Genomic DNA, 22,563 nt, shown 5'->3' with positions numbered 1-22,563 from the left:
CGGAGAGGTCCTGAAGAGAGAACTCCAGAAAGACTCCAGAGAGCTTTGCGACCCGTTGGTTGTGTGAAGAGGGGGGGGGGGAGGAAAAGAGGAAACGGATGCAAAAGCTGCGGGGGGTGGGAAAGTATTTATATGCAGGAGGTGGGGGGTGATACAAAGAGAGGTGTGTGCCTGGGAATAATCCATGATCGACAAGAAAAACAAGCAGGGCTGGGGGCCGGCTGCAGCTGTTCTTGTGCTGTCACTTATGAATGGACGGATAGCAGGTGTCGTCGACGAGCTGCCTCAGGCATCGTCACTATCTGGCATCCGAGTGACACATTGCTCGTACGCAATTGATCTCTTGCGCGGCATCTTGCGATACCTTCTCGATTTCAACATTGCCGCGGTCGTCGTCAGCCCTGAAGACATGGCCGTTGTGAATTTAGCGTGCAAGGCGGCCCTGGTTGTGGGTTTTTCGAGCAGGGGTTTGCACTGTGGCACTTCAGATGAGGGGTAGCTCCATCCGTCCATGAACTTCCATCACAACAGCTCAACTATTGTTGCAGAGTTAGCTAAGCAGTCCTGTATTCTCCATTGGATTGATATAAACGGACAAATGAAATGTTTTGCCATTGTATATGCATCCTCTAGGAAAGTTTGGGAACGATTCCAACAGGTCCAATTGTGCAGCATGGTTTTTGCCTCTGCGGGGCACGTGTTCAGCAACCCTCCAGTGACAGCGAAGCAAGAATCGGTTTCACGGCACAGCCTCACCTGCCGGCGCTTGCTCTCCTCTGCACAACCCGGGAGGTCTCGGCGGACACTTGCTTCTGACAGAATTGTGTGCGTGCACGCCCGTGATATCGTCTCCCGGACAGACACACACACCTCGGTATGGGGGGGGGGGGGTGGTACCTGGTATAGGTCCATCAAAGACCCATAGATCGAGTCACACTAGCCACGCGGCACATCCATCTCCCAATGAGTGTCTCCTCCCATTGGGCCGTGATGGAGAGTCCTGCACTTCGACCTGACTGAACTGGCGGTATCCGCACAGCTTCCATCTTCGGGTGAGGTTGATGGGAAAAGGGCAGCAGGGCGGTTGACTGGTCAAGGGGAACCAAGCTTACCCCACACGAACCACTGTGGTGGGAAGGTGGGGCCATTTTTAAGACAAGAATGGAGCGGCGGGCCGCCCCTCTTGGCCGGCACGCCGGCCAGGGCTCCCTTGGTGAGCTTCCACATCAAACTACCCCTGTCAGCCTCACGATTTGGAGCGTTGCCGGTGCAAAGAAACTGCAAGTCATGAGAACTGAAGTCAATGATTGCCTCTATTGTTTCAACTTGCGTTAGTGTACACTACCGGACAGGATCCCCCGCATCAGTCATGACAATACCAATCTTCCATCAAGAACATAACGATGCATGTCAAACACCACCTCCCCTCACATGAGTCACCCCTCCTTCACCAACAGAAATTGACTTGGTCCGATATGTCGCCTTGTCGCCTTGTTTACTCGTCCAAGAGCGACCTGTTGTGGGCAGGCTGCTTCTTGTCCCCGTCATCCTTTTGAGTCATGTTCTCGCGCATGCCAATGAGTCCATACATGAAGGCGAAGACTGTGGTTCATGATGTCAGCATAGTTCGAACCATGAAATTGCTGCAAATGGCTGCTCACCTGCAGGTCCAAGGCACAAGAATCCTGCAACATACGACGCAATGTACTCGGTCTTCTTCATGATCTCGGGATCCATCCAGAAGAATGGATACAAGCCGGTGAACCACTTGCCGAAAGCGGCCCAGCCAAGGTAAGCCGAGAGAAAGAATACCGTCGCGATAACGTGCGCAGGAACAGGGACCTGGCGCTTGATGCTATTCAAGACAAAGATCTCGAAGAGGGCAATGAGCGAGGTAGCCAGGTAGAGATTAAGAATGCAGAACGGCTCAAACCATCCGTGGCCCCAGAAATCCTTCCCTATTGTCTCATGAGTAAATTCCCAACCAAACGGTCCGTTGAACCAAACGTCACTCACAAGTTGAATCCGAGACCGGCTCGCCTTCCTTGCCCTTGGGAAGGTGACCGTACCCCTTCGGCACCAAGATGCACCAGTAAATGAGCGTGTTCATAAAGACAAACACATGGGAGATGGTGTAGAAGATGCTGAAGTACAAGCGCTTGCGCGACTTTGGTGTCTGAAGAGGTGGAGACATCTTGCACAAAAGCACAGATTCCCAGCTGTTGTCATCCTCGTCGACGTCGGGGAAAAAGAGATGGGTAAAGCTCCAACACTGCAAAAGACCAAAGACGTCAGCGACCGTTCCTTGGATAGCTACTCGGAGGACCGACTCACAAAGGTAATGAGGTGATAAAACCAGAAAAGGAGATAGGCCATTGAGGCAAATTCGAAGAAGATATGCCAATTGGGCTTTCCCTCATTGTGGGGATATTCGTGGTGAAACTTGTAGCGCAAGAGCATGCCGGCGAGGCCAGTGAGGTAGCAGAAGATGAGACCGCGAAGGTACACCAAACAGCTTTGGCTAACCCATGGCCATGGGGAATGGCAAACTCGAAGAAAGATGGGATGGTCCTGAACGGTTGAGGAGCTGTTGGCCACAGGAAGACCTTGGCGAGTCGACAAGAGCGGAGCTCGCTCTTCGGTAGACATTCTGGCCGTACTCAAAGAGACGGTGTTTTAGAGATGCGAAGGCAGCGTGGGCAGATGGGCTCTGCGTGAGCTTTGTGTAAACAGATTGAGCAAAGAGCGAGAAGCAATGGCTATAAAACAACTGACAACCAAAAGACCTGTTGAGGGAGATGTCGAATCTTAGAGGATCGAAGGATAGAAGAGAGAGAGAGGTGGCCTGGATGTAAGAACAGAGGAGAAGTTGAGGGTCTGAGTCTGAAAGACATCAATAAGGCAGGCACGCCTTCATCAACTCAGACCATCCGCAGGCCGGTTGGAAGGTATGAGCAAGAGAGCTTGAGCTGTGAGAGATAACAAGACGGGAGGCAGCTGCAAACACGATCCCGATGAACCGGGCCCGTGACGTGGACCAGAATAGCCATCAGGCACTTACTTGCCTTGAAGGCTACGTTCAACATGGAAGGAAGGTGTCAAACGACTGGAGCGAAATCGTCTCGAGACAGACGTAGCTACCAAGAGAGAGTTGACTTGGACGCTTCCAGTCAGTGGTTCTGAAGAAAAGCATAACTCTCATGTAGATGCAAACACATTGCTAGCCGGTGCTTATGGAAGTCAAGAACAGTATAATGGTCTCCAAAAGTTGAACATCTCCAAAACCACAAAAGGATCTCAGAAAGTCAATGACCCACAAAAAGCGGCCCCACTATTTGCATTACGCTCCAATCACAAACTGCCAATTCGACACCGTGGTCTCCGCGCCCATCAGCCATTCGATCTCCTGGAATTCAAGACAGCTCTTCCCAAGCCGCAGCAACGGACGTCTCCTGCCGGCTGCACCTCACACACCAATCTCCCCATATACCGCAGACATGTTATCAGCCTTAGGAAACCCGCGGCAGGCCGCCGCCCAGCTCATGAACTTTGGCCTGATACTGTCCACGGCTTTTATGGTGCGTTCCCTGCCAACCAGCTCCCCGAGTAGGCCAGCTAACAAAATGAATAATAGATGTGGAAAGGTCTCTCCGTCATCAGCGATTCCCCCTCTCCGATCGTCGTCGTCCTCTCCGGCAGCATGGAGCCTGCCTTCCAAAGAGGAGACCTGCTTCTGCTCTGGAACCGAAATCTGTTTACCGAAACGAGCGTGGGCGAGGTGGTGGTGTACAACGTGAGGGATAAAGATATCCCAATCGTGCACAGGGTTATCAGCAAGTTTGGCACTGGGTTCGTTATTCCGCGGCAGTGGTGGCTGTTTATGGGGATTTGTGATTGACAGGTGGTATTCTAGGCCGACTGCAAAGCTCTTGACCAAGGGAGACAACAACGATTCCGACGACACGAAGCTCTACGCCCCCGGGCAAAACTACCTGGTTAGGGAAGATATTATTGGGTGCGTTGCTCCTACTTAGTGACCAGCATTGGTCTTTCTGGGCGGATGCTAACATTGAAGCAGGAGCGTTGTTGGATATATGCCTTTCGTCGGCTATGTCACCATCATGCTGTCTGAGCACCCATGGATGAAGACGGTGATGCTCGGGATAATGGGCTTGGTGGTTGTTTTACAGCGGGAGTAAAAAGTGTTAAAAGGCAAAAGAGGTTCAAGCACGGCGCGATTTCGTGTCAAATCTTTGGTAATAGTACTGACAGCTTCCCTTTTATGAACATGATACCCCATACCCAACAGGCACGGCCAAGTTGATATTTTCACTGCGGAAGAGTGAAGCAGGAACTTTGCCTCCAACGGACGCCGCACGGTGGACGAAATCAGTGACATGAATCACCAAGCAAGGCAACTACAGCATTTCCAACAGGCTTCGTTGAGTCACTGGAGGGTTTATTACGGAGTAGCACCCTACACAAGTCCCATGCATCTCGTTATTTCCTCACAAGCACTGACCAAAATTCCCCAAAACATCACAAAACGGAGCTCTTGGCGGTCCCCTCGTTCCACCGCGAACCAATGCCAAGCGACAGCTAACCCCTGTGGTCTGCACCAACAGCCAGGGGGCGGCCCTAAGGTCCAGAGTGATGCCTGGAAAGCAATTTTAAATAGACGACGTCGTCGTCGCTGGTGGTTCGTTCCACTTGTTTCCCCTCTCTCTTCATTGATGGGATTTCTCTCGTCAATCGCGCTCGTTTTTTCCCCTATGAGTCCCAACTGAGTGTTTGCGCGACATCATATCGCGCCTTGAGCTTGATATTTACCGAGTAACATCCGGGCCATCAACTCGCGCCCACGACTGAGGTACTTATCAGCGCTTATCGGAAATAGAAAGGACGGACGGGCTGGATGATGGCAGGCGACGACAGCGCGGCTGCACAGCCAAAACCGGAGGAGCCCAAAGCCGAGGCTGGGACTGAGCAAAAGAAGCAAGGGGTTGTTGAGGCTGTTGCCGAGGCTGTTCCTGAGGCCAGTCAACCGCAGCAGAGGGATGTTAGCGATGCCGGTCAACAGCAGCAGGAGAGCGTTCCTGAGGGCAGTCAACAGCAACAGGAGAACGTTCCCGAGGCCAGTCAACAGCAACAGACGGAGGTAAACGATGCCAACCCAGCACCCTCGCCAACCCACCAGGAGACGCAAAAAGGTGGGCAGCCATCGGGCGGTGCTGTACGGTTCGACACGCTCCCAGGCCCTCATCCAACGGCCCATCTGCAGCCGGTGTTTGGAACATACGACGCCCGGCGCGAGGAGGATGAAGTCCCTTATGAGATCCCGCACAACCCCAAGTGGCACAAGGTCAAGATTGGGCTGATGCTCTTTGCTGTTGCGGTTTCGGCCGTGATCATCGGGTTGAGTGTTGCTACGGGGTATATCTCTGCGGGAGACTACGGGTACTGGTATATTCATGAATCAGCGTACATTTCCGGTGTTTCTGCCTCGGCGGTTTGTCTCCCTTCTCTCACCTCTCTCTCACTGTTGGAAAGTGCTAACATCACCAGGCGATCCTCTCCCTCGTCTTCATCGTCATCGAGATGTTGACCATGTGGTTCTCCAAAGACCACCGTGGCCTGCACCCAGGATGGCTAATCACCTTCAACCTCGTCGTCGGTGCCCTTGCCGTGGCCGGGTTCGGCATCATGGTTTACTATGTCACCAACGTAGGGGGATAAGACGGTTGGTCCCGGTATTTCGACAACGAGGACACAGCAGACAAAGAACTCGCACTCTTCCAGGCCCTTTTAGCCTTTGACTTTGTGTTATTCTTCACTCACCTCGTCTTGTTCGTCGGTGCCTGCGGCGAGGCTCACCAGCGGAACCGAGCCAGACGGGAGGTCCAGATAGTGGAGATCCCGTATGATCCTTCCCACCCTCTGCCCGCCGGGTTCCAGTATGTACCACATCCAACTTTGCAGCACCCACCACCACCACCTCCCACCCAACAAATGCCAGGAAGCTGGGTACCCCAACAACCACGACGACAACCACAGCGTGTGTCTGTTCATGGGGTTATCCCCTACATCACACCCGAACAAGCGGCTCAATACGGGGGTTACTACTCCCCTATGCCGACGCCGGCGCCTCCTCAGCAACCTCAACGAGTGAGAACAAGCCAGAGGGGGCATTACGCCCCGGCGCCGTATAACCCTTTTGTGCAGAACGCCCCGGCGCCGCAGCAGCAGCGGTCTTCGATGCGTGGTGCCAGGGCTGCGGCGGGACAGGGGAATGTTGCTGCGGCTGAGAAGACGACGAAACGGGCTTCTGCTGCTGCGGCGAGGAAAAAAGAGATGCCGTTGCCGGAGATACCGCTGCCGGAGGTTCCAACGGAGGAGGAGGAGGAGGAGGGGAAAGGAGAAGGGAAGGAGAGGGAGGTTGTGCTGTCAGAGAAGGTTGGGGGTGGTGAGAAAGAGGAGCCGACGAAGGCCGTTACAGAGGGTGGGAAGGCCGAGCCGCCGGTAAAACAAGAGGAGGAGGTGAAGGAGGAGGAGGTCGTGGCTGAGAAGAGTGAGCCGGCGGCGCGGGTAGAGGTCGTGACCGAGAAGGGCGTGGCTGAGAAGTGAAATATGCCAGCCATTTATTTGTATGAGATGTGTTATTAATGTGGATACCCAGTGCGATAATAATGCTCTGTTTTTTTTTTTTTTTGTTTTGTTTTTTTGGAAACCAAGTTTCCTTGATCTGGTGCTACTGGAGATGCTTGTGTGCGGAGTTGCCAAGGTCCCGCTTTGAGCCCCTGAGTCGTTCAATCGGCACCGCACATGCCGGTTCAAGACCTTTTGATTGGGGTTGATGCTGTCAACGGCGTCCTTGTGGTTTGTTGAGGGGGTTGTGCAAGTGATGTCATGTGTTGCCTTGGACCCTTTCTATTTCATGATCAAATACAGCACCCACTGCTCAACTCCATCTCCCTCATTCCCTTCTTCTCATCAAACAATCACGACAAACCCCCAAGAGCAATCATGTCCTCCAAGCTAATCCCCAACACGACCCAAGACGCCGACACAGACAACTCGTACGTCTCCCGGCCAGGCCACAAGCACGAGCCAGTGCAGGTCATCGCCGACGAGCAAGCCAGGGACGAGGTGAAAAACAACAACCAGACCAACAACACAAGCAGTGATCAACTCGGTTGGTGACCTCCCCGCCCCTTGTCAAATGAGATCTCACAACAAAAAAAAGGCACGACCAGACAAGAAAATCAGACTGACAGCAGAAAAATCCCAGACAAACAAGCCATCGACCAATCCAACATCATCTTCAGCACCAAACCCGTCACCCGCGGCGCAGCTCCCGCAAAGGGGGCCTACAAAGAGCCCACTGACACCGAGGGCCTGCCGAGGAATGATGGGCGGAGCTCTGTCTAGAACACATCTCTATCTATCTTAGCTTAAAGTTCCCAAAGAAATCAAACCTTTTCATCTCAATATGAACCTTCTATTATCACGACGTGAGATCCAGCCATGCAGTTTCTTTCGTCCATGTTCAACTAGCAACTTCATTAGAAAACTTCTTCTTACCAATTCAGGCTGTATAAGGTAGGTAGTGTCTCAACTGATATCATGTGGAAAGAAAGCGTGGGTAGGTGTACATTTATCTATCTCCACCCAACCAACAATAACCAACATAAAAAATTCATATCCTCTGCAAAACCAAACCAGCCCAAAATGACTTGCCCGAGGTGTATATATATATATATGCTCCAACCCCTTCCCAACCCATCCCAAGACAAAACAAACCGAAACCCCCATCAAACCCCCCCATCCAACCCCTTCTCCACCCCCGCCGCCCGTTCATAATACCCCTCCCACAACCCCCTCAACTCCTCCCTCTCCCGCTGCAACCTCACATGCTCACTCTCCAGCGTCTGTATATACAACCTCGCCCGATCCAGCACCTCAGCCTTACTCACCTTCCTCTCCCTCTCCAAACTCGGCGCCCCCCCATCCCCCCCCAAATATGTCGTCTGGTACGTATTCTGATACCCATCTCCCATCATCATCCCGCCCACACCAACCCCCGACGGCAACACCTCCAGCAGCTTATCAAAATGCGTGTTGAGCCTATGCCGGTACTTTTGCTCAACCATATTATGCCTAGTGCGGGCGTTATGATGACCTTGCCTGCCCGTCGAAACAGCCTGCTCCTGCTCCGAGTCACAGTCCTCTTCAGGGAGTGAGTTCGGTGCCGCGCTGCCGCTGGATATGGTTGACTGGCTTGTGGGAGAGGAGAGACTCGTTGTGGGAGCTGATGGTTTCTTTCCTTTGCTCCTCTTGGCCGCCGCCGCCGCCGACTTGTGAGGTCGGCGATCACCGTGTGGGTTCATGGTCATTGTATCAATCGTCAAGCCTTGAAAAGGGGGGTTGGCGGCGTGGCTTTTTTGACGTTTGCTTGTTGACGGTGGATATTGGTAAGGAACACCACTGCTTCTCTCGCCAACACCCATCGTCACACGAGGGTCCTCTGCATATGGCGTGAAGGATTGAAATTGGGGGCCCCAGCCAGTCGGTGGAGGAGGACCCTGATTCATCACCCCTCCGTCAAGCTCGTCGTGTATCTGCCCGTAGGGAAAGCTGTGCGGACCGGAAGACATGCTCAGTGAAGCGTTGTCATAGGCAGACACCGGCTCGGTTGGGGCATAGTAGGAGCTTTCTGGCATGAGGGAAGTGATACCGCGGGAGTCATAGTCCCCGTATGCTCCGGTGTTGCTGAAGCGATCAGTCGGCGAGATCGAGATCGAACCCCCCAAAGGGGAAGTTGAGCTGGGACACAAGACGGATGCATTGGCATGGTCCTGCTCCTGAATGTCGAAAGCTAAGGGGTATGATGGAATGTTCTGGTTGGCGGTTGTCAGCTGAGGTCCCTACACTGCAACAACAGGTCACCCCCTCCCGAATAGCCGAGTCGTTGTCAAAGACGGAACACATGCTATAAATACAACACGGCAGCATTGAGGCTACCAGTCATGCCATCTCAACGGTTGCGGTAAGGGACCGAGGTCCCGAACCGATCCATATGGTCCTGACAAACGTCACCGTGCATCATGTAGGGACATGAGATGGCCCAAAGGGAGCTAACGAAATAGAGATGAAAACAGAGTCATGCCAAGGACTGAGCCGTACCTGTTGGTTTTCGTCATCGTAGTGACCACCGTAGTAAGTGTTGTCCATGTCTGAAACCGAAAGAGCAAGCTTGTTGAAATGACCGTATGATGCAGAGCATGTTCATGATACTGATGGGAGGTCACGATACCGGAAGGAGGTCCGGATCACGACAAACTTATACCACGAACAGTCCCCCCTTCGTGTGACCAAGCGACATGGCGACTGCCCTGTGATGTCGTAGAGGGTGATGAACCCAGCCAGACCATGGCAGACATTTCTTCTTCTGGACCAACTATGTCAACTCTGGGGAGGCGTCGGCTTCATTTGCGAGCCAGGTACAGTGTTTGAATCGAAAACGGACATTGTGCCAGAGGCTTGACCAATGCCGCCAAAGGCGCACACTCGACACACGGGTAGCGGCCGATAATGCTCCTGTCTGGAAGCAAGGGGAACGTGCATATCTGACCATAAGTTGGCAGCGGCCCGAGCCAGTTCGGGGCACGATGCAAGCTACTACAACCAAGATCTATCCAAGAAAATAGTCAGGTCAGTGTCTCTGAATCAATCGATTTGAAATCCCCGTCGCTCCTCTTTCCAGGTCCAGCCCCGAGCATGTGGTTCGTGCCGTTCCCCAAACGAGACTCGGCAAAGCGGGAGATCGACATGGTTGTCAAGGGCTGCTGTACATGTACATATTCAGAGGCTGCCGCGGCGGAGATTGGAGCCAGTATTCTGTGAGAAAAATAAGCTGTGGTTCGATTTGGCTCGCCGATCATGCCATTGCGGTAACTACCGACTCAGCCCTAGAATCGTGGCGTCGAGTTCTTTCGAACACTCGATCTGATTGACCCCTGGCGGCGAGCCCAACAAGTCCAGTGCTTTTCTGGAACAACATGCAGATTCGGGTACTGATCGTCCGCTCAGCAATCATGTCCAAGTCGCCATAATCTTGGGCACTAAAGAGCTGGAGTCGGATAAAGCACTCGCCTTGATTCCTCGACCTCGTCTCGCGCTCTCTTCTTCCACGCTCGGCACTTGGCTAGGGGTAGGGGCTGAGACACGGCGCATCCAGACAAACATGGTCTCATTTCCACGAGGGAGAAAGCCACGCATGCCATGTTCGCAGAGCAGACAAAATCCGGGATGACGTGAGTCCCTGCTTCTTTGCCAGTTCGAGACATGGCAACTTGTGTCGCACAACATCCTCGACAACCCTCCTCGTGGGTTGAGAGAGGCGGTCCCAAAGTTCCGGTTGAACGGTTTTTCGGGTATTGTATCCCTCGTTTTTCCGAGGTGCGCGGGGTTGATCCAAGTTCATGGGGGTGGCTTGATATGGTAGAGGAACGGGCATCTCCGGAAAGTAATTCGAAGGTTTGTTAGCTAAGGGACCTCGGGAGTCAGAATCAACAACATCTCAAGCTTGGAACGTGGTGTACGGATACCGTAGGCATCATACCACCAGAAAAAAAGCCCTTGGCAGAACCGGTGAACGTGCTTCTGCGAGCGAGTGAGGGGATCCAACAGAGCGGCTGCCCTGCATGCAGACAACAGACTGGGCGTTCCGTCACCCATCGGGTCGATGTCTGATTCGATCGAGAACATGGAGGAGTCGTAATCGTAATCAATTCTGGGGTGCTTGTTGGAAGTTGTTTGTGGGTAAGGGTTGCTGGATTCCTGCCGACAACTGGACAAGCAGTGCCTGCCTGAAAAAGAATCCCTCCTTCCCTCAAAGCCCCGGTGGCTTTGGAGCGCCAGCTGTCCAACACTCTTGGTCAAGATAGCGCCTTCCCACACATTTTGACGGTCGAAACTTGTAAATCATGCATATGCATTCTACAGACAATGGATATGCAGGAGAAGCATCTCTTTCCAATCAGCAAGATACAACAAAGCAACAAAGCTGCTGTCAGAAGCAGCCACCCGAAACACATCTGCCAGATACCGGACCATGAAAACCTGATTGTGTTGGAGCAAACTCGTAGATGAATGAAGTACAAGTGCAAATACAGTAAATTTGGTTGGAAAAAGAAACGCCGATGCTATCAACCACAATTCTCGCCATGTTTTTCAAACAAGTTTCCATCCTTGATCCCCACCATCTGTCTTGTAACAGCATGCCATATTTTGAACTTGTACCGTGACCCTTTTCCCCATCGCGCCAGTGTGGAGACCGAAACCCGATACTTTTGACCAAAACCCAATCCAATAAAATGCAATCAAAGTCCTTGATTGGCTGCCTGAGCAACGGCTCCAGCCATGATGTCCATGTTCCTTAGCAGCTCTTTTCTTTCTCTGTTCAAGCGCTCCTTCTCCATCTCAAGTGCCTTGATACGTCTGGTTGCCAAATCCAACACCTCGGCCTTGCTCATTCTCTTCTCATCGGTTGCGAATCCATCACAGCCTTCTCCCTGACCCAGGTGACCCCCCTTGTATTGCTCGAGAGGAAGGACGGCCAAGAGGCGTTCGAACTGGGCGTTCAGCCTGTTGCGGTACTGTTTCTCGACAAGGTTATGATTGCGTCTGGCACGGCGTTCTTCAAGGGTGAGGTCATCATCATCACTGGCTGAACCGGGATTGTGAACGCTTTCAGCTGGAGATAGAGGTGTTGCTGGCGCCAAACTTCCTTTTCGAGCCTTGCGGGAGGCGGTACGCAGCTGAATATTGTGCTTGCCACGACCCTTTGATCTACTGGTGGCCTTGATCTTGTCGTTGGGCTGATGCTTGGCCGACGTGGACGACTCCTCAGACCTCTTGGTGTGTGTCACAGAATCTGCCATATCGATGGTGGCTAGTTCGCTCACTGGGGAGAAGAGCTCATGCTCGCAATACTCGCCCCCGGGTTCGCCCCTCCATACACCCGCTCTGGAACCTACTGAGCTGAGTGGTGTTGGTAAAGAGACTTCGGGGCTGAGATTGTTGGACAAGTGCCAATTTCCACCCACAAATGGAGTAAATGGAGTCCTCGACAAGGAAAAGAAGTCGCAGGATGGTTCCTCAAAGAACGAAGAAGCTGTGTACGGTGCGTCGGGCAAGCTCCATGGGACGACGTTAGCCCCGTAGCTGGCTTGACCCATATAGCCATAGCCTGGGGTGGGTACTGCCGACACCGAGGTCTAGATTCCAACGTACCTTGGTTAGCTGAATCCAGAAAGTGGTGAATGCAAAAGTGGCGTGACGCCGGGACTTGTCTGGTAACACCACGACCGCCACAATAAACCACGAATATTTCTCACCTCGTCAGCACCGGAACTCGCTTCCTTGATCATGATGCTGGTCTTCGTCGCGCTGGGTTCCATGACTTCTCCAAGGAGTATCTCGCAAGGGGTCGAACGCACGATAGTGGGTAAGATCGTTGTCTTGCGGCAGCACCCATGTGATGATGCTCTTGACGGTGAGCGTCAAAGGTAAGCACAACGGCGGAATGGAAGAGAGAACTGGGGAGAATAGCTGATAATCGTACGGTCGTACGTAGGATGCGTGTCCTAGTACCTCGGGAGAGCTGCTTTGCTGGTGGATATCTGGCCGTCCCGCTGGCTTCTGATCTCCAGGTCAAGTCTTATATAGAGGCTGGCCCCTTCGTGTTCACAGACCCCCCTTCTTCGCAAAGTCCCGCCTAGGTTCAATACCACTCCACGGCCCCTTCCCAGGACCACGCAGGGGGCCATGGGCTGCTCGAGTCCAAGAAGACGGCTGCTCCAGAGCCATTAGCGTTGCCGCTCCCGGCAGGCCGGCATAAGCAATGGAGAAAAGGAAGAGAATCGATCGGGCCGCCCACTTGTCCCTACTGCGGTACATCCTCCCACATCCCTTTCGAAGCCTGGGAGCGGGTCAGTCCGGGGGATCGAGCCTATAGCTGGGGATGATGTCAGATCATGGAGTCGTCCGCCATGTGCGTTGAGTGTTTGGGGGGGGAGCAAGCAGCCTACATGAAAATGGCGCCATGTCGGGCAGCTGGTGTGTGGTCCCATCTTTTGACAACTGCAATCCAGAACAGTCCAAGACTTCCCCCAGGGCTGTGTGAAGGCGTGTGTGGAAGACTGGTATGCATCTGCACAGGGGGTTTGACAGTTGAGAGGTGGGGTAGCTGGTCTTATCGTGCATTCCCTGCCAAGCCATTTGTCGAGGCCTTTAAGAACCTCAATGGACAGTTCCTTCCCGCACAGCAGACAGAGCAAACGAAAAGGAAGCCGCCAGGGACGAGATATCCACTACTGAGCAAGATCTTTGTGGAGTCTGCTCCATCAAGTCCCGATGCATGTCAATCCTTTGGGGCAGGGGAAAGCGAACCTGATGTGTCATGCCAAGAGGGGAAGACAGAGACTTCAATTCTCACGATCTCTGCTCAACAACAGACCCCTCTCCCAGCCAGCCTTATGGATACACACACAGCACATTATCCGCTCTGCCTACTGATGAGTATGAGTAGCTCTCGACACTCGGCATCAGCCTAGCTGTAGAAATGAGGGCCAAGTCTTTGCTGCTCCCAAGTCGATCCTCTCATCAGCACGAATGGCATGATGTTGGCAGTGGCTCATCCGAGCACCGATCTGTGTTTTTCCCAAGAGACCAAACTTCGGATCCCGAATGACCGATCCGATATCCCAGGACCCAGTTGCCACGAGGCAGCGGAGCTCACCGTCGCGCTTGAGGGCTCGGCGACGATCCGGCTTCTTTTATTATTTTCGCCAACCTGCTCAACTATCGTAGCGCCGTCCCAAAAACAGCCCCGCCAGAGCCGCTACTACCACATGCGTTTTTTTATGCTCGGTATCCTCAAAGCGGAAACAGCAAACGAAGTCTGTCATCGACAACGGTGGTGAAGCTCGTATTGCGGCGGCAACTAGCGGCACAACAAGGATCTTCGGTAGCTGTCAACGGTGAGCCCTACATACACTATTTCGACCGCGAGCTATCATTTTCTGTCTCTGGTTAGTGAGAAGCCATGTTTCAGGAGGATCAATCGGCATTTTGAGGGCTCCCAATAGGACAACATTGTCCCAAAGAGCTTTCGTTGAGACTGTTACTTGTACGGATTGACAACTCTTTCCGTTGACAATCGAGACAAGAGGGAGTTCGAGCTCTGTCAAGAACTTGGTTGCTACTCTCGGCAAGTTCGGAATCAGTTCCGAGAATAGACCTGAGTTGGCGATGTGCTTGCAGACTCAAGATGCTGGGATCAGTATGCTTCCTTTTCCCCCAACAACCAGACTCGGTCTGGACCAGGCATAGAAAGGCTAGCCACGGCTCTCGAGGTCATCACCATCAGCCTCTCTGCTCAAGTAACGAACCGGTCGAAAGGAAAGGCATAAACGCAGCCAGACGACCATACATGCACATATGCAGAGACTGCGCCCACACCTCTTCCCTCAGCCGCTGTTAAACTAAATATCTCAAAAGGTCTCCTACTCGACAAGCCTATCAAACTGATGGCCACCAAAATGGGCCAGAGCTTGGCGGATCTCGACCCCCATTGTCGACGTGGCACTACATGTCCCAGCCTAAGATTGGGCATCACGAGGCCAATGGTGTGGGCTTCGCCAAATCGACAATATGACTGGGGCTGCTGTTAGGGAGGTTGGTGTAAAACACAACACTGCTTTCTTCCCTTTTCACCCATTCTGTTCTTCCTTGAAGAGACCGCCCCATCTGCGCTTCCCCCCTTCGACCGCCGTCCACACGTGGACCGAATCAGCAACGAAGGGGCAAGCATGTAAGCAACCGATCGCAATTCACACCCCATGCTCCTGACTACAAGTCGGTATAGCGCAAACACCAACAACAGGAGCAGTTCATGACATGGATATATATATCTAGCTGAGATCGACGAGAACGGTACCTTTTGCGCACGCATACCAAAGCAAACAAAAGACAGCCGCTTCCTCCGGCATCCAGCCAGCCACGAATCAGTGGTCTCAAACGCCAACGCCTTCAGAGCAGGAGAGGTCGCACGCAATGGGGGCTCATGGATCGCGAGGAACTTGCCAACACCACCACAGCCATGTCTCACCACCATTAGTCCTTGTCGTCACCATCAGCGGCAACAGCAGCAGCGCTGCCCTCGGCGGCGGCAGGCGGTGCGGCAGCCTTCTTGACGCCCTTGGAAGCGATAGGGGGCTCATCCTCCTCAGCACCTTCCTCGTCTTCGACGTCATCATCGTCGCCTTCTTCTTCGCCCTCTTGATCCTCCTCTTGGTCATCTCCTTCGTCATCCTCGGCGACACCGTTCTTGTGGCCGTTCTTCTGAGGCGCATCACCCTCGGCGGTAGCTGCCGTCTTTATCTTCTTCTTGGGAGGAGCTTGGTTGAGGGAAGATGATTAGCGCGCCAAAAACAAGTTAATGGGATTGCGAGGCTGGTCATACCCGGGGCAGCTTCCTCGTCTTCTTCTTCGCCCTCCTCGTCATCTTCGGCATCCTCTTCGTTGAAGCTTCCGTCATCTCCGGAACTGTCGCCGGCTTCTTCGTCATCCTCGTCAGAGACATACCTGCACCGCTACGAGTCAGCCACAGATTCGGGGTTATCTGGCATGCAAATCATGGCCATCTCCCAATTGTCGACGGAGACAATGCTCCGGCTACCACCGCGAAAGTAGGATGCGCCAACGACATCAGCGCCCATTTCGCCACACAAGGTCTGATGGCGTTCAGACCAGTCGCGTCGCATCAGTGACGATGGGGAATGGCATCCAAGGCAGCTACAGAAAACACCAGCATCAGGGAGCACGGGGATGGGCTTACTCCTCCTCCTCCTCTTCGTCATCACTGGGCAGAGCTACGAGCTCCTCCTCCTCTTGCTTTCTCTTGCGGCCGGTCATTTCGATGGAAGGGCGTGTTGGTAAGATATCAATTGAAGAGTGTAAGGATAGAACACGGGCGTGGAGAGTTGGATTTGATGGGAAAGCTTGGATAGGAGAGAGGGGAAGGAAAAGGAGGAGAAAAATAAGGGAGAGAGGAAAGGCTGAGTTGGGGGGGGGAGGAGGGTGGTAGACGGGCAAAGGCTGGAGCTCCGGTGTGAACGGTACGTACCTACCTTTTCTTTGCCAGCAGCCAAGGACGAGATTACAAGGTGGGAAGGACGGAGAGTCAGGAAAGGGGCGGGGGAGCAGCAGAGAGGGGGAGGGAAGCCAGGCTTTGCGCGCGCGCACAGCTGGGGTCACTGAGGGGAGGGGGGAGGAGAGCAGAGCAAAGCAGAGCAACTTGGGGGGGGGGCCTCAGAGGTGGGCGGTGTGGGCGGGGAGGAGAGGGGAAGCTTCCCCCCAGCTCCCACCTCTCTCAAAGCTACGGTGGGCGTGGCCTCTTCCCGCTTTGGAGAAGTTGGAAACCTGAGGCATCACTCCATCGGTGACGGGTATCAAGGAACGGAGCAGTTGGCCCAGTGTCGCATAGAGCACAGTGAACAGAGAACAGAGAGGGGGGAACTCTGATCGCATTCTGGCTTGTGCATCTGCCCGTCCAGGTGCGCAATTTGACGTTTCCGACTGGCTGATTGACGCAGGAGCTCGGACCTCTTTCCCTCTAAGTGTAACGGAGTGACGGCACGTAACGATGTGAGTGAGCCTTTTCACTGCGTGCGGCACAGTTTTTCAGGAATAATCGGAGCGATAGGGAGGGCCTGTCAGCAAGCAACGGTTGAGAAATGTCGAGCATTGCGGCTAGCGTTCGGAATGGTCGATATCAAAAGAAAACGTCATTGACATTCTCACGTGACAGCAAAAGCTTGGAAGGAGCTTTGAACATCTCGTGTCTCGGTTGAATATTTTGCCGGCTCCATCGCCGATAGAGTTCCCGATGCCTTCATTCCGGGCCGGCTCCAGCAGAACAGAACTTCTCTGTTGTTGGAGTTGGTGCCGAAGCCGAAGAACGGAGGTGTTGCTGCTTTGGTATGTTGGTTCCGGACTGGGATACCAGGTGAGGATCGGTTGGCATGTCTCGAATGATGCTCATGGCGTGCTCATCGAGATCTCTCACGTTCTAGCGAGACGGTGGCCCAGGTTTTCTTCAGACCGGCGACAAGACGAACATGCTTCACAGCGTCAGGCCCAGCATGATCGAGACGGCATCGTGCAAAGCGCGTACGAGGTTCTCATCCCCGCAGCGCGAACGGTTTCTGCTGTGTCGCGTCGGACGCGTTGTAACCTGTAAATTTGACTGGGGTTGCATGTCTTCCGCGTAACGGACTCTGCTGATGTAGGAGATGCTCGAGACGAGGTCAGGTAGGTTCTCGGCACATCACATGGGATTGCTATGACGAGTACTCCGGTTTATCTGTTATCATTCTTCGCCGTTTGATGCAAACCGTTAAACAATGGCCGAGAGTCAAAGAGTGCCAAGAGGGCAAAGCTGATATCAAAGATTCCGGCGTAGCTGGAGGAGAGGAACACTCGACCCCCTTCGCGATTGATACAGCGCATTGACTACACCTCCTGGGACCTTCATTGATGCTGACCAACAGTGGCAACACGAGAGGCGGTGCTATAGGTACTGTATAATTATTAACAGCACCGGAGCTATGTACATAATAGAGTCACATCTGGGCATGTTCCTGAAGGGGATAATTTTGAGATGAGAGGTCCATCCGTCCTTTCCCCTGGCGATCATCCCAAGCTAGAAATTTTCCAAGTTTTCGAAGGCTTCCATGACAACAGGGCGAGCAGGGCTGCGATCCATGGATGGGAAGACCCACAACAGGGAGCCATTGCCCGAATAGGTCTAGTGTCAGGCACAGAGTGGCCCGGAAGACCCTCGCCAAGGGCACAAGCGCGAGTCGTCGTCCGGAACTGCGGGTTCGCGAACGGACAGGGGGAGGGAGGGGGGTAGGGGAGCATTTTCATTCCCGATTGAACAAGCATTGCGATGAAATTTCTGTGTGAGTCTGCTGGTTTGTCTCCTGATGGTGACTTGTCACAATGGACCTTTTTTATGGGATAGCATCTATGTATGCAGGGTCAAGGAGAAAGAACACAAACTTACAGTACCCAGCTGGGGGGGACTTGTGTAGATCGCTGCCGCCGTTTGCGTTTAGGGGTTCCCACCATCCCCTACAACGGCAGCCCACTGCGGCGATGATGTCGGTCTTGGAGGGGGGCATTGTTGCTTTTTTGTTTTCCTTTCTGCATGTCCTGGGGGTCTTTTTGCACTGGGGGTCAGCCAATAAATGGCACGACAATAACCATTTCCGAGAGTTGCACAGTCGTACCTGCTTCGGGGGAACATGACGAATAAATCAGATGGAGTTCTGGAGAGCCGAGAGAGAGGGCCACGAAAGCTGAAGCTTTGCCAATGAATGCTCCGCCCATTTGCCCCGCCTTTCAGATCGGGCTGTCCGCGGCTTGTTTTATTTATTCTCTCTCTCTCTCTCTGAAATCTCATCCAATTCCCAGCAATTTGGGTTCGATATCCTCCCTCGCAGAGAAGCTCAAACTCAAACCTGGCCTCGGGCCGAAAGTGCGTTGCCCGGACCCTGTTACGCGACGAACGGCTGCTGCTTCGTCCACTGTGCACAACCGCAGACAGAACCACCACATCGACCCAGACGCGGTAATATTAGGACTGCAAATTATTCGGAGCCTGTCACCCGGCTCTACCTTGGACGGGTGAAACGGTCGTATCCTTCCAGCGGCAAGACAAGAGATGGTCAGGAAACAGAACAGACAGAGTCTTGAAGTTGAAAAGGAAACTCGAACCAAGGCAGTGGGCAGGCCACCTACTCCGCAGGTGCTCCCGGGATCCTCCCCGGCACTAATCCCAACAACCATCAACCCGGCTCCAGCGCGGTGTCAGGCCCTGCATCCGCAGCCCAGAAGCCTGCTGCGTGCTCATTTGGGCGCTGATCACGACGCGCTGGGGAAAATAACAATTAAAATAAAGCAATTCCCAATGCTATTTTTCACCACGGCCTCCACCTAAAGGATTGAAGCCTTCACCGCACACACCCGCCGTTCTTCTTCAACAACATCGGCCGCCGCCATGTTGGGCCATCACAGAGAAGACGGAGGAGGAGGAGGAGGAGGAGGAGACAGTGACAATGATAATGATAATAATGGTGGTGGTGCGGCTTATCCCGCCCCAAGCAGCATGATACACCACGGCTTGCCCGCTTCCCGACAGCAAGCGAAACCACAATGGCCAAACGCCGGACCCTGGTCGAAACCAGACGAACAGACCGACTACTCCTACTACCAGCAGCAATACAACCAGCGCCATCAGCACTATCCTCCCCGCAACTTTCCCGTCCAGAATCTTCACTCTTACCAAACACGCTCCAACCACCAACGACGACCGTCGAGCTCGCCGAAACCGACGCTCGATCTATCACACGACCGCCGACAGATCCACCCTGACCTCCTTTCTCCTCGCAGCGACTCTTTCTTTTATAGCTCCCCGAATGCTCGGCGCAATCCGGCCTTGACACCGACCGCCTCCCATTTTCCGAACAGCAGTGCTCGGATGAGGGCCGAGTCGAACCCCGCGTCGAGACCGCCGCCCAGGTCGGCTTTTCCTGGCCTGTCGTCGAACCCTTTCATCATTGAGGCATACGAACCAGAACCAGAACCTGAACCTGAGCCGACACCGCAATCGGAGCCCCCATCGCGGGCGCATTCTCGACCGCCGAGCGATGAGCCGCCACGCAAGTTCCCGCTCCTTGCCCGACATCACGAGCAAATCGGGGGGGCGATGTCTCCAGCCTCGATGATGTCGCGCTTCGAGTCACCGCCCGGCAGCAGGCGAGGCACACCAACCCCATCGGAAGGTACTGTCGTGACAGTCGAAAACTTTTCTCGGCCACGGAAGACGAGCATTCGGTCGCAGCAGTCTGATGGTGCTTTGTCGTCACGACGGATGGGGCTGAGTCGCCCGCAGGTGGAGCCGACGCTGGAAGAGTCGGGAGAGTATCAGAGTGATTATCAACAAGTACACGCGCAATCCCACGCGCCCGGAAATCCGTGGCCTAGGCTCCGGAGACTGTCTGGCTCGTCCTCACAGTCTTCCAGTACGTTTTCCTCGATTGCGCCTCGCCCGTCGCAGGATCATGCTCCGAGAAGCGAGACTCCGAGAAATATGAACGCCCCCATTGCGGCCTTGGCCGGCCCCTTTGCGAGATCGGTGCTGGGTCCCAGTAGTAGTGGCACTCAGGCCTACGCTCGGGAAGAGCAGGCGGCACAAGAACAACAACAGCAGCAGCAGCAGCAGCAACAACAGCAACAGCAACAGCCAGTTCAACCTCGCGAGCCACCACCATGGCTCTCGGCACCGGACGAAACCCTTCGGTCGAGCTTTCGATCCCAGCTCACATCCTCCACGGCTCAGGGCACGTTATTCACAGCGACGGGAACCGAGAGAAACAGCGTTCTCACCAAGGCGAGCAGTGTCGGGGATCACCAATCTATTACTAACATCTATGCTCGGGCAAGCTGGTGGCACAACTCCATCATTGGAGACGATGGGCTTTTGGAGGATGTGATGGGAATGTACGAGAGAGGGTTCAACGATTCGGACATTGAAAGCATACGGAAGAGCATGAGGTTTGCGGACGACGAGGACATTTTTGCGCAGGCTGATTTGGACAACCCGATGCCACGGAGGAACAGCTCGAGGCCTGCAAGCAGCCACCATTCCGACGCCGACGTGGTGAAGGAGAAGATATTGGAAGCGATGAACGACAGCTTGCCAGCGCCAACTGGCATCGCGATTCCGATGGGCAGTCCGGGTTCGAGACAGTCGGTTCCCAAGTTTAGACAGTCGTTACTGCCAACGAACTCGTTGCCGAAGGATTTCGGATTTGGACAGCATATCGCGAAGAGAAATCTGGCTGAAGCCGAAGGGCTGGAGAAGCACGATTCGGCCAAGTTGGTGGATAGGGATGATGTCCCAGTGCAGCAGGCGGTGGAACGGGAGGAAGAGAGACCAGTTTCGCCCTTGTCGCCTGTACAGCCAGAGCTACCGATACCCACGATGCCGATACCAGCTTCTCGCCCTACAACGCCATCTCGCGCTCCGCCACCAATGCCACAGGAACCACCGGAGGAGCCAGGCGCCCGGGACCGGTACGGGTTCCGAAAGGCGGGTCCTAATGTTTCCCGCCAGGCGTATGACGCTTGGAACGCCGGTTATACCGAATACTTGTCCAGGAGACGCAAGAAGTGGATTGCCTTTCTCAAGGACAACTCGCTCATGACGGACCGACCTATACGATTCCCGCCACGCAGCACCAAGACGAAGAGATTCATCCGAAAGGGCATCCCGCCAGACTGGAGAGGGGCGGCCTGGTTTTACTACGCGGGCGGGCCGGCGATTCTGAGCAAGCACCGGGGTGTGTACGAAGATTTGCTGAGGCGGGCTGCGTTGGATCCCACCGGGCCGGGGAGCATGCCGGGGTTGGTGGGGGAGGTGAAGCCGTTGATTGTGGACGATATCGAGAAGGATTTATACAGGACGTTTCCTGACAATATCCGGTTCAAGCCGCCGCCCAGGCCGGCGCCGCCACCTCCGAGTAGTCCGGTTGGCGGTGAGGAGGGAGATGATGCGGTCGAGGTCGAGCCAGCGCCAGAGCCGGAGATCATCACGTCGCTCAGGAGGGTCTTGCACGCGTTTGCGTTGTATAACCCCCGGATTGGGTACTGTCAGAGTCTGAACTTTCTGGCTGGGTTACTGCTGCTGTTTGTTGAGACCGAGGAGCAGGCGTTTTGGTTGCTTAATGTCATCACCAGGGTTTATCTTCCGGGCACGCACGAGATGAGCCTGGAGGGATCAAAAGTTGATCTTGGGGTTTTGATGGTGGCGCTCAAGGACTCTCTCCCTAATGTCTGGAAGCAAATAGGAGGCGACGAGGACATGGGACTGGGCGGGGGAGGAGGGGGAAAGAAGAAACCCAAACGAGGCCTCCCCGGCAGCGGACACAGGGCCAACCAGCAGAGCGTGAGCGATCCTAATCGGCTCCCTGCCATAACACTCTGCATGACGGCCTGGTTCATGTCTTGTTTCATCGGGACTCTCCCCATCGAGACGGTCCTGAGAGTCTGGGACGTGTTTTTCTACGAGGGGAGCAGGACGCTGTTTAGGGTTGCGTTGACGATCTTCAAGCTGGGGGAGCCCGAGATCAAGGCGGTGCAGGATCCGATGGAGATGTTTGGGGTTGTGCAGCAGTTTCCACGGAAGCTGCTGGACGCGAACGCGCTGATGGATTTGTGCTACAAGAGGCGGAACGGGATCGGGCATTTGAGCCAGGATGATGTTGAGGAGAAGAGGCAGGAGAAGAGGGATGGGATTAGGAGGTGGATCGCAGAAGAAGAGGATGACGCTTTTGTCTGAGCGAGTTTTCTCCTCTAAGATACAGCTTCTATGTGGTCGAGTTTGACTGGGGACCGCTCGCCTACAGCTCATTCCTCTCCTTTTTGGTTCTA

At 54.1% G+C, this 22,563-nt stretch overlaps 8 protein-coding genes across 8 annotated transcripts; 4 read left to right on the top strand and 4 right to left on the bottom strand.

Moving 5' to 3' along the window:
- Positions 1 to 1,495: 1,495 nt before the first annotated feature.
- Positions 1,496 to 2,649, bottom strand: PODANS_6_7200 (uncharacterized protein; the record flags this gene model as incomplete). The annotated part of the gene is made up of 4 exons (XM_001910598.1): positions 1,496 to 1,602; positions 1,662 to 1,958; positions 2,017 to 2,272; positions 2,335 to 2,649. 4 exons carry the CDS (start codon positions 2,647 to 2,649, stop codon positions 1,496 to 1,498), a joined length of 975 nt encoding a protein of 324 aa, XP_001910633.1.
- Positions 2,650 to 3,497: 848 nt separating this feature from the next.
- Positions 3,498 to 4,199, top strand: PODANS_6_7190 (uncharacterized protein; the record flags this gene model as incomplete). Its single annotated transcript, XM_001910597.1, has 4 exons — positions 3,498 to 3,578; positions 3,635 to 3,890; positions 3,943 to 4,015; positions 4,076 to 4,199. 4 exons carry the CDS (start codon positions 3,498 to 3,500, stop codon positions 4,197 to 4,199), a joined length of 534 nt encoding a protein of 177 aa, XP_001910632.1.
- A 1,810-nt stretch (positions 4,200 to 6,009) lies between these two features.
- PODANS_6_7173 (uncharacterized protein) lies at positions 6,010 to 6,624 on the top strand (the record flags this gene model as incomplete). Its single annotated transcript, XM_001910596.1, has 1 exon — positions 6,010 to 6,624. One exon carries the CDS (start codon positions 6,010 to 6,012, stop codon positions 6,622 to 6,624), a length of 615 nt encoding a protein of 204 aa, XP_001910631.1.
- A 282-nt stretch (positions 6,625 to 6,906) lies between these two features.
- On the top strand, positions 6,907 to 7,428 carry PODANS_6_7170 (uncharacterized protein; the record flags this gene model as incomplete). Its single annotated transcript, XM_001910595.1, has 2 exons — positions 6,907 to 7,192; positions 7,289 to 7,428. The coding sequence occupies 2 exons, from the start codon at positions 6,907 to 6,909 to the stop codon at positions 7,426 to 7,428; spliced, it is 426 nt and encodes a 141-aa protein (XP_001910630.1).
- A 383-nt stretch (positions 7,429 to 7,811) lies between these two features.
- On the bottom strand, positions 7,812 to 8,720 carry PODANS_6_7160 (uncharacterized protein; the record flags this gene model as incomplete). Its single annotated transcript, XM_001910594.1, has 1 exon — positions 7,812 to 8,720. One exon carries the CDS (start codon positions 8,718 to 8,720, stop codon positions 7,812 to 7,814), a length of 909 nt encoding a protein of 302 aa, XP_001910629.1.
- Positions 8,721 to 11,381: 2,661 nt separating this feature from the next.
- Positions 11,382 to 12,461, bottom strand: PODANS_6_7150 (uncharacterized protein; the record flags this gene model as incomplete). The annotated part of the gene is made up of 2 exons (XM_001910593.1): positions 11,382 to 12,278; positions 12,399 to 12,461. 2 exons carry the CDS (start codon positions 12,459 to 12,461, stop codon positions 11,382 to 11,384), a joined length of 960 nt encoding a protein of 319 aa, XP_001910628.1.
- A 2,716-nt stretch (positions 12,462 to 15,177) lies between these two features.
- PODANS_6_7145 (uncharacterized protein) lies at positions 15,178 to 15,978 on the bottom strand (the record flags this gene model as incomplete). Its single annotated transcript, XM_001910592.1, has 3 exons — positions 15,178 to 15,461; positions 15,527 to 15,648; positions 15,902 to 15,978. 3 exons carry the CDS (start codon positions 15,976 to 15,978, stop codon positions 15,178 to 15,180), a joined length of 483 nt encoding a protein of 160 aa, XP_001910627.1.
- A 3,151-nt stretch (positions 15,979 to 19,129) lies between these two features.
- On the top strand, positions 19,130 to 22,471 carry PODANS_6_7140 (uncharacterized protein; the record flags this gene model as incomplete). Its single annotated transcript, XM_001910591.1, has 1 exon — positions 19,130 to 22,471. The coding sequence occupies one exon, from the start codon at positions 19,130 to 19,132 to the stop codon at positions 22,469 to 22,471; it is 3,342 nt and encodes a 1,113-aa protein (XP_001910626.1).
- Positions 22,472 to 22,563: the final 92 nt, after the last annotated feature.

Source organism: Podospora anserina, chromosome 6 (genome assembly GCF_000226545.1).
Source record: "Podospora anserina S mat+ genomic DNA chromosome 6, supercontig 2".
NCBI lineage: Eukaryota > Fungi > Ascomycota > Sordariomycetes > Sordariales > Podosporaceae > Podospora > Podospora anserina.
This window is presented reverse-complemented; position numbering and strand designations above follow the sequence as displayed.